The sequence below is a fragment of the Calliopsis andreniformis genome, unplaced genomic scaffold (assembly GCF_051401765.1).
Source record: "Calliopsis andreniformis isolate RMS-2024a unplaced genomic scaffold, iyCalAndr_principal scaffold0022, whole genome shotgun sequence".
Lineage (NCBI taxonomy): Eukaryota > Metazoa > Arthropoda > Insecta > Hymenoptera > Andrenidae > Calliopsis > Calliopsis andreniformis.
This window is the reverse complement of record NW_027480432.1, coordinates 4,589,069-4,599,637: the sequence shown is the minus strand read 5'-3', so window position 1 is coordinate 4,599,637 and position 10,569 is coordinate 4,589,069. Positions and strand designations below refer to the sequence as shown.

The 10,569-nt window shown below is 45.6% G+C and overlaps 1 protein-coding gene across 2 annotated transcripts; it reads right to left on the bottom strand.

The window, feature by feature from the left end:
• Nucleotides 1-200: 200 nt before the first annotated feature.
• On the bottom strand, nucleotides 201-10,511 carry LOC143186914 (uncharacterized). 2 transcript variants are annotated; one of them, XM_076390772.1, is made up of 3 exons: nucleotides 10,459-10,511; nucleotides 2,174-2,251; nucleotides 201-1,368 (listed from the first exon to the last, which is right to left on the bottom strand). In XM_076390772.1, exons 1-3 carry the CDS (start codon nucleotides 10,459-10,461, stop codon nucleotides 331-333), a joined length of 1,119 nt encoding a protein of 372 aa, XP_076246887.1. In that variant the 5' UTR covers nucleotides 10,462-10,511; the 3' UTR covers nucleotides 201-330. The 2 variants fall into 2 exon arrangements, with proteins under 2 accessions (XP_076246887.1, XP_076246886.1); XM_076390771.1 differs by lacking the exon at nucleotides 10,459-10,511 and adding an exon at nucleotides 5,778-5,936.
• Nucleotides 10,512-10,569: the final 58 nt, after the last annotated feature.

Sequence of the window (10,569 nt, the reverse complement as noted above, 5' to 3'; positions counted from 1 at the left end):
TCCTGATACGTCGGTTCTTCCCCTAGCAAAACAGGGGACACTTGAAGATGCATCTTCTTGGATCCTCCAAATTTTTGCCTTTCAAGTCCTCTTCCTTTTCAGGGTCTTCTGGGAAAAGGATTCTCTGCTTCTTCCTTTCTGCACACACTTCAGTATCCGAAGTTTACTTCCTCCCTTTCAGTTCTTCTCCAGAGGGTCACTCTTCCCCTCAAGAGACTTCACCATCTCGTTGAAGAAGAGAACAATGTCTCTGTGTGAGGGCTGGTCGTGACGCCTAGAGACGCCTCTCTGCTAGCAGGTCCATCGAGAGTTGTCCACGAGGCCCCTGGGTCATGTCTTCCTAGTGAGGTCGAGAGGAGGGCCAGTGTCCTGCAGCTCGTTGTCTTCACTGTCTGTCGATCTTTCCTCTTCTGTGCTCCCAGGATCTGCCTCCTGTCCATCCACAAGAGTTGGACCACTCTTCATGCTAAGATCAATAGGCTCCTCCTGCTCTGGGCCCAGGGACCGCAGGAAGGCGAGACTCTTATCGTAGACAGCCTCCATCTGGGTCCTCTGGCAGCCTCCGTCGCCGTCTCTGCACTCGTTCCTGGAGTTCCTGTTCTCGTCTTCCCTTTTGGGCGAAGGTGTGGACCTGGGGCTGACACTCTCGCTGGAGGAGCTGGTCAGGCTCGCCACCATCTGCGAGGCTCCGACCTGGTTCACATAAGGGACGATGAACCTCTGCTGGAACGGGAAGAACGGCGCGTTGAGCAGCTGCATGTGCGTGAGAGCTGGGTGGAAGAAGGGAGGACCCCTCCACATGGGGAACCTGGACACCTCGGGCCTGAGCAGCTCATGGGGCCGAACCAGGTCCACGGGCCTCAGCAGAGGGTCCTGGGTCGCCCTCGCTGACATGTCTGGCGCCCTCAGCTGAGTGGGTAGGTCTTGAGGCCTCAGGACTCCGTCGTCAGTTTTGGGGTACCTGTCCTGCTGGTGGTGCTGGTGGTGATGGTGGTAACTGTTGGTGGTGGTCGTGGTCGTGGTGACCATGCCGACGACGTTCGTCGCTGTTGTGCCTGTGTGTGCCTCGGTGTTGTTATTATTGTTCGCCACGTCCAGCGAACCGAAGGCCTTCTCGTAGGCGGACTTTGGGTCCTTGATTAGGCGGGTTTGCGCCTGGTGGGACTGCTCCTGGAGCAGACAGTGGATCTTGAACCAGTTCGAGCGACGTCCGTAACGGGAGCCTGATTTGGACATTCCGACCATCAGACACTTGCGCAGGCGACAGGCTTTGCAGGCGGTGCGATTCTTCTTGTTGATTACGCACACACCTCCGTTCTTGCATTCGGAGATGCTGCCTAGGTTGTTGTAGGTGCGACCGAAGAACGACTGTGGAGCAGAAAATAGTGGGGGTGGGCTTGTTAGAGGTGGGCACTTTTTAGTCTTTTCTAAGTCTTAAATTGTATGGTGGGGGTCACAGCATTTTTAGTATTTATTATGTAAAATTGTCAGTAAATTATCAATGGATGATATTAATTTTGATAGCTGTGGATTCTCTGTTTACTATTTTTATAATGTCTACTGAAATCATACCACTTAAGGGTTAAGGGTTCTGAAATAGAATTGAATAAGTTTCTTTGGAGATTTTGGGATTAATATATCTGTAGAGGAAAAGGTCCTTTTTCATCTGAATCTCCAAGGTGGACTGCTCCCTCAACTAGTAATATGACAATAAAAAAAATTCGAAGATATTTATTAAAATCTCTACCCTGTTAGTAGGTACATGGTAGAAGTAAAGGCCTCTACAATATTAGAAATCAAACTTGGAATCTAACTTTAAAAACAATGAAGCTATACTCTTACCATCATCGACCCACATCGCCCACAATTCGTAAAAAATGGACAACCCCTTCTGGCAGCGCCTCAAAAATAAAAACTCAAGCTTCCCACAAATATCGCAAAGCCAGAGACCCTCCTTCCAGCAATCTCCACCTGGGTCTCCAGTAATTGCAGCGTTACGCGTCCATAAGCTTAAGGCTACAATTTTATTTGCATCTGCACTTGTCTGATACCTGGCCACACGTATAAAGAACGCAGGGAAGAGGTCGAGGTACGCAGGAATACAAACGGCCATTGAATTCTGTTCTGTGGGCGATGATCTAAAGAGAGCAAAGGGTTCACAGTGGATACTGACCTTGCAACCTTCGCACGTGAAGGCCCCGAAGTGAAAACCCGCGGCCGGCTCTCCGCAGACCCTGCAGAGCTGATTCATCTGCAACAAAAAGACGCGACATGTGGTTACGCTTCACCTAAGAAACCGAACGCGCTTAGAACGCCGCGCGGGCCCAGCGGTGATCATGCTGGATGATCGCGCGCAATACAGTGCCAATCACGGAAGAGCCTCTTCCTGATGGAAGAGAAAAACGTCGATAAGGACACACGGTGGACGAGCCTGTACCCCTGCTGCTAGCGCTATTTATTTCAACGACGAGCCTGAGACGCGGTCAGAAACGTCGGATTAATCATCGGGTATTTAACAGGCCCCTCACTGGTGACACCTACATACAGCAGTGGAGAACCGATTAACCCCTAGACCTGAATTACTTTGCATTAGTTGAGAACGTGTTCGACGCGCTTTTCTGAGCTTAATAGGCTTGGAGAGCATGAACTCGGTTCTAATATTCTTTTTTACTGTGACTAGTTTTTAATACTGATTCTATGAAGTGGATTACAGCATCAGTGATGTAATGTCAATAGTGAGTGCTGGGTTCTAAATGTGTGAGTTTCCAAAAGGTCTCTGAAAGGAAAGTCCTGGACACTTTTTTATCGAGTCTGTGTACAGACAGGGATAATCTACTTGGAGAAGTTTCAGAGGTGCTTCTGTGTCTCAGGAAAGTTTTCAAAAAATGAGAAGACGTTTAAGGTGATAGCTAGAATTAATATACATAGGAAAATCGTGGTATACTAGTTTTCTAATTTATGGTCCTGGTCCTTTGACCCATATATGGGTCAGGACAATTACTCTGACGATATTTTTATCGAATCTTCCTCAATATTTCTGACAAAAGTAGTTCACATTTTACATAATTTGATGACTGATGAGACGTAAATCACTTGCCTCTCTCACGAGTTGAGAGTCCTTCTTAAGAAGCAGCTTGCACTCGGGAAGAGATGCGACTGGAGGCAAAAAGGACCTTTTCTTCGCGCTGCAATCAGGCCGCGAGAACTGTCGGGGATTCGGTTGCGAGACCGTGTTCCTATTAAAACCTAGTTAGCCAGTCATTACCAGCGAATCAAACTGCAGCCTCTATATCTCTCCCCGCGAGCAGGTGGGAAAGGATGACCGAATGGGAAAGGTAAATCGTGGATCAGAGAACGTACGGGCACGCTGAAGACTGCTGTTTCGATTCCAAAGGTGTCGAGGGTGTATCGATTCTAGTTTGCCATTTCGCAATGTTGACGATGGACGAGAGACGTTTGAAGTAATGTTACATCAGTCAATCGAGACAGAACCTCTTGATGTGATGGTGTCAAAGGTTGAGGTGGAGGTTGAGAAATATTTTGGAAGATTTTTTACTTTTTTCTGGGGCCTTTGAGACTATTCTACGAAAGGTACTCATGATTTCTCGTCTTCTAGTGTGGTGATTCCCTTATCATTTTTTTTAATGTAGATTATTATTGGTGACTATTATAAAAATATTATTGACTATACTTTTTTAGCAAATATTACTTGTTATTGTCGCGTCACTATTATGATGTTGAGAACTATATAAAATTGAATACGATAGTAATAGAAATTGGAATAATATTGTTAACTTGTAGAATTTCAAAAAATATAAAAATAAAACATTGAAAAGCAAGAGTAATCTGAGGAGGTAATCTAAAAAGCAAAAGATATTAAAATTGACTTTAAAAAGTGAATCTCCACACTCCCTTTACCCGTTCCAGTGTTAACTTTAATTAGACGCCGAATACCTGAGATACTTCAGCTTGAAAGGTAGTGATTTAGCAAGTGTTTGCGTGGAAAGGTATCTCGATAAGCCTGATAAGATAATCGCGGAAAGTAATTAGAGGATCTGGTATTACTAAGAACCGATGTCTTCGGATTCTGATGTCGTAGTAGAAAGCCGCGTCTCTTTCATCTGATAGATGCATTAAATCATCAACTGGAATCACCTTCACCGTGCCTACGACTTTATTACAAAAGTGCACGCTGAAATCCATGATGTTCGAAGGCCGAAATAACAGTGTCAGTTTACTTTGGATCGTCAATCAAAATCGGATATGATAATTGGAGGAGAACGTATAGTTTTTTGTGCCACTTTTGAGGAAGTGCTCGAGGCAGATGTTCTGCCACTGTATAAAACAACGTTTCGAGCCTCGCGTGACATATCAAGGATTATTTTTACAAATGATTCAATGAAGTAGCTTCCACCGACGTTTCGAAATTTTGTTGTAACTCAAAGCAGAAGGAAGTCTAAAAAATTAAAATCAAAATAAAAAAGTAGGCCTACAGATCTACAAAAATAGATCTGCAAATCACAAAATTCATAAGAACCTAGTTCAAAATTAAGAATCACAGAAGTCTACTCTACTCTTGCTTATCATCTCTGACAAAACTAAATCTACTTTAATACCAAAAGGAACTATTTCCCATTCCCCAGCTTATCTGGGTGAGACTTCTGCCTGACGAGTTCTTGCGAGAACAACCATAGAAACGTCCAAGCCGACAGGGAAGGTAAAAAACGTTAAACGTCCAACAGATGACGCGGCTGTGTCACCTCGGTTCTAATCCCCTGCGTGGCAACAGAGCCAAGTAATGTTCCCCGTGCCTGGTCAGACTCTCTCGTCCCTTCTCAGGGTATTTTCTCGTCTCAGATTCGACCCCCTTCGACCGCTTAATCGCACGCCCGCAACCGCGGAGACGTCTCATTAACCAAAGACGCGAGTGTAATGCCGATGACGGATGGCACTCGACGAAGAAATGAAAGTAGCGTGCCAACGGGAGATCTTTTTCCTCGCGTTACACGGCTGATGATTCGCCTCCACGCTGTTTGAACGGGGACTCTGGATGGGCTCTTTTAGGGGCACCAAAAAGAAGAGGGTGAAATGTGGGTCTCTCGGGGCAATGGGGCCATTACCCCTTCCTTTGCTGTTACTGATGGCACCTACTGAATATGGGAGAGTTCTTTAACTCACGAGAGATTTTTTGCCTGTGTTTTAAGAAGTGGGATTACTCAGATTTAGAGAAGAAGATAGTGAATGAAAGCAGAAAGTGTTTTATTTGGAATAATAATTGAAGAAAAAATTCTACAGAAAAATAGTGTCTCAGAGGAAGAGAAGTATTATCTGGCGCTCTTTTATTTTTAAGTCTTCACGAAGCCTCGATCAACAGTCCTAGATCTCTCACTTTCTTTCTCCTTATGGATAAAAATTCCCATTAACAACATCTCTAACTCAATACACTCTCCCACGAGTCCCCAAAATCACCTCAAAGTGACAATAATAAACCACAAATTCCCCTTCCGAGTAGAATAACCCCGTCCTCGTCAGCCCTCAGCTATCCCCTCAGTCTTCTCCCATCGTCGAGCAATTACTGTCAGGCTCTTCCCCAAAGGAAAACACTATCAAACCCCCATCCCCAAGCCAACCAGCCCAGGTTCCCCGCCCATCGACACCAGAAGACTCGCGGCGGGGCCCAGGCATCGGCGCTTGCAAGCGCGCGTCGGCCCTGGGCCCCGCCGATACGGGCGAAATATGATATTGGATAAGAAAGAATGTCGGAGGAAGGGACTCACCACGTCGGTGTTGGCCGCTGCCGAGGCGATCGTCGACGTAGGCGTCCACCACCCCGCGGTGGCGGATGTCGTGCTTGTAACGATACCAACACCCGTTGCACCAGGGATGGATCCTCTCCCAGCCAATCCAGCCGAGCCCGACAAATCGCCCACGTCCATTCGATGTCCTTTAATCTCTCAATGCAAACCGTACGCGCCGGTCCCTCGAGCCGTCCGTTCCGTGTCCGACGCCGCGGCCCAACATTTTCGCGCGTGTCTTACAACCGCCGCCGCCGTTCGGGATTTCGTCGGGCAACGCGGGTTCTCACGATCACAGCGAACCGAGACCACCGGCCGTTTCCTCCCTGGTTAGAGAGGTGCCGTGCGAACTGGAATCACGAACCGATATTTCCTGCCGATTTTCAGGGAGTTCGTGGAGTTCGAGAAGTAGAGTAATGGAGTTTAGTGGGTGGTTCAGATGAAGAGGAACTGTCTTTTTTTCTTTTTTCTTTCTGTCTTTTGTCACTGGGAAGTGTAGATTTTGTGTGATGTACTTTGAAGCTTCTTTGTGTGCTGTATACAGATAAAAGCCTGTGAGAGGCTTAGAGATAGAGGTTTTTTTGAGTAGGGTCTTTCAGGGTTAATGAAGAAATTTTGTCGTTTAAAATAGTGTCAGTTTTAACTTAAACTTCGTTTGTAGGAATATTCTCTACTTTATGATATCTCAATAATTGTATACTACTATAAATTCAAAATACCAAGCTTTCTACTTATTTCCTCAAATTCCCAAGAATTCCCCAATTTCTCTTAACAGTTATCCTCCTCGAATATCTCCCAGAACTGTATAAGAAAGGTAATTGATCCTGATGGTGATTGATGAAGCGTTACCTACTGGAACGTCGATTTAGATAGCACTTTTTTGGCACAGATAGAAACGAATCAGGTAACCAAAAAACATCATGTTCCAATCTATTCACAAAACTGTACTCCCTAATGACAACATAAATCTCGCCAGCTGCTATCGATCTACTCCGCTCGAAGCAATTAAAAGATCCATTTTCTAGATAATCATAAATAATTCCAAAAAAAAAAAGGCTGAATCCTTCCCGAAAATTCGCAGTCCGCCATTTCTTGCGCGAATCTCGGCCCGTCCGAGATAACATGTCGTGTTTACAGCGGTGTAACGCCATTACCATGTTAACGGAGCCCGCCTCGCAAGAGGCGCATAAATACGAGCGCTAATTACGGCGCCGACCACGTATTAATTTCATCCGCGCGGGAACCGAGGCCCGTGGCCGCCTGGCGTGCCCCGACGCGTGTAGACGCGTCCGCTTCCGATCGACGCGATTTCCATCCTCGATTCCCTCCGCTTGGAAAACAGACCTCGCAGTCGATGTCCCCATGAATCACAATTCCTCGTTGGAGCGGAGGCTGCAAAGTAATTTCACGCGAAAGTATCGCGTTTCGAGGGAAATTCTGACGGAGAACTCGATGGCGTTTCCGCCATTAATGTCTCCTGCAGAGACTCGAACACGGACAGTTCACGGTTGGAAAAAAGCGAAATGGCTTGTGTAGGCTGTGTCGATGAATTTCGATTAAATCTTGATGAAAATTGATGGCCCACTGCCGGAAGTCTGTCTGGAATTCGAGTTTGAATAATACTTGTCTCTCGTTTTTTTTTTTTTGCATCTCGACCGAGATATCGGCTCCGAGGATGGACAGCTTGGGGGTATCGAAATGTAGTGACGTCAGTGGAGCTTATCGCGAAACGTTCTCTTTAAATAATGACAAATTAATTAAGAGTCGTGTACCCTGGGACCGGTTCGGTTGAGTGTGTGCCCCGTCGCGAATCTTATAAATCCCTTGCTTCTCCTAGGCTACGTTCCACTTTACTGTGGGAAATGTAACGCGGTGAAATGGATTTTCATAGGCGAACTGCTCATGAATAATTCATGAGGAAATGTGTAATATGACTTCGGTTTAACGACTGAAAAATGGAAACGGTTAAGATTGATACGCCGATTCGTTTCGCGATAATTGCTGTCGGTGTTAAATCTTTGACTTACATTCGAGATTACGTGCTGACAGACTTATCTGGTAATGAGACGTGTTCCCATCGCGATAAAGACGAGCATATATTAAGTATGAACTTCGATCGAAATCAATAAGAGGAGTACCTACGTACACAAATTTCGACATCTACTAACAATCTCAATTTAATACTCATTACCACTGTCACTTTGTCGAATACTACTTACATCTATCAAAGGCGAAAGAAGGTTCGCCAAGGACCAGCTTAAAGACCACTTCTCTTGAACTTCTCCTTAACGAAGAAATGAAATTAAAAAAGTCCAAATTTAGCGAAACTCTGAAAAACGTGAATTCTACAGATTCTGAGAATTAGAATTCTCTGTTCCACTGAATAATTTCCAGCTGCGTTTCTACTAGCATTCTGCATTGTCGTCGAAAGATCGTCCGACCGTAAACGCGTTTCCACCGATTTGCATGTCGCATTGAAACAGAAAGAGGAGAGAAAAAAGGGGGGGAGACGAATGGACGTGTGCACGATTTGCTCGCCGATATTTTCAAACCGACTCCCCGCGGGACTGGCAAGAACACAGAGGCCTCGGTGCATCGTTACCACGACCGCAACAAGTTTGCAGTCCTTGAAATAATCGCTCTTTTGCCTGCGTACACGTTACCGCTCGTATACAGGCGTAATACATCGCGTCACTCTTTGGAAGATGGCCTGGCGAGCTGGATTAGCAGCTTTGACGTGAAAAGAAACCGGACGTGGCAATGGAACTCCTGTCAGCGGCGAATTATATTGGTTTGTCGGCCTCTAAACATGAAATTTTGTAGAAAAGACGAAGAAAAGTTAGGGGGAGAAGCAATTTTGCTTTCTTGAAGAGCATTTAACACTTGAAATAGAATGGCAACATGGAGTCACTGAGGAAACTTCATAAGACCTATTTTTCTAAGATTCTCAAACGTTCAAATTTTGAAATATTCAGAGAAGCCTTCTCTTAAAATTCTCTTTTTAATTTTATATTCTATATTTCAAGTAGATCCACCTAAACCAGCAGAGAACGAATTTACCAAAATTGGCACAACGCAGAACCCACAAAATCGAGTTCCCTCAAAAGAAGCACGTAACATCCTACTCTCCTCCATAGCTAATCACAGAGGTGTCATCTGAACAAAAAGGAGCCCAGGCTCTCGATCCCGCATTTTCGACACAGCAAGGCCGCCTATTGCAACTTTTTTCTACTCTCCCAGGCCGTCACGCGTCATTACTCTCCTAATTGTCCATCAGTGGTTTTTTTTATACCTCGATCGAACATCCTCCGAAGCGATACGAGCATATTCGCAATAAATAATGATTGAAAGCTGAAACACTCGCGTCAGAGGTATCGCCCGTGTATCGTGACCTCCCTCCTCCCCCCTTCCCCTTTTTAATCCACCGTCTCCTCTTTTTTTCCCTTCTTTCTATCGCAAACATCACGATCGCTGGCAGAGCCGTGGCAGCCAATGAGTGACGAGCGGCTGCAGCATTAATGAACCGGTTGTGAGCGGCACGTCACACGGATATCATGGCACCGACTGCAGACAGTTGAAATTGTTGTGTCCCGGACGTCGTGACAAATTAATCGTCGGAGGAGGGCAGGAAGGAAGGGGGAAGATGGCCGAATTGGTTTTCGTGGGCTGGCTAGGGGCTACTTTAGGCCTGGAAGCCGCAGTCGGTCCCGTTTCTTCGATCGTCGGCCTCTGAACTCTTCGAGGACGAAATTCTGTTCGCTACTTCGACTGCCTGGGAAGGGGGCTGACACTGTTGTGTCAGGTGGGTGATTTTCGTAGGAGTCACAAGTTAGAAGGAGAATTGAATTGGGAAGATTGGTATGTTGTGCTGAGGAACTTATTTGAGACGTTCACTGTCAGAATTAGCACTGATGAGAGACACTTTGGAGCTGGGTTTTTTTGGAAACACTTGAAAATGGGATGAATAGATAACACTTAGCAATTTTTAGATTTCCTTAATGAAATTCCAATTTTTGCGTGAAATGACAAGTGTATTATTGAAGGGTGAAATGTTCTTAGTTTTGGTAATAGATATCTATAGATTTGTGGAAAAGGAGGATATTGGAAAATCTAGGAAAATTGCTGGACGATGGAGACTAATAATTCAGAGCTCCACTGAGACTCCAGACTCCAAGTACAGCAAGTGATCACGGATCTGTGATACCGCCGACGCGAGGTCAACTCAACCAATGAACCAATACACCATGAAACTTCGATTTCCAAACTTCGACATAAATCAATACACTAAATACACTCTCCTGTGGCAACATTAGAATCTTCATCAAGCTTCAGACTTCATACTAAGTTTGAGTCATCTCCATTCAGAGGAAACACCATGTGCCAACACTATGAACAAGTCTGTACCTCAGCTTGAAGAACTATCCAAGAACTGACTCTTAAATTCCATCAAACATTTCTCAATGTCTCCTTCTCATCGACTCCAAAAACTTCCAACAGAATTTTTCTGTCCACAGACTCTGCTACCAGACTGTACCTCAGCTTTAAGAACCACCCAGGAACTGACTCTTCAGTTTAATCAGACATTCCCCAACTTCTCTTTCTCCTCAGCTCCACAAACTCCCAGTAGAATAACCCCGTCCACGTCCAGACATCTCACACCTACCATCAGCGAGACACTTCCCTCTCTGACCCTTATCCCCTGCAGCAGCTACACCCCTGTGTCGAACAGTTCTCTCCCCCACGTCGAACCACTTTGCACAGCGTCTCAGAGCCC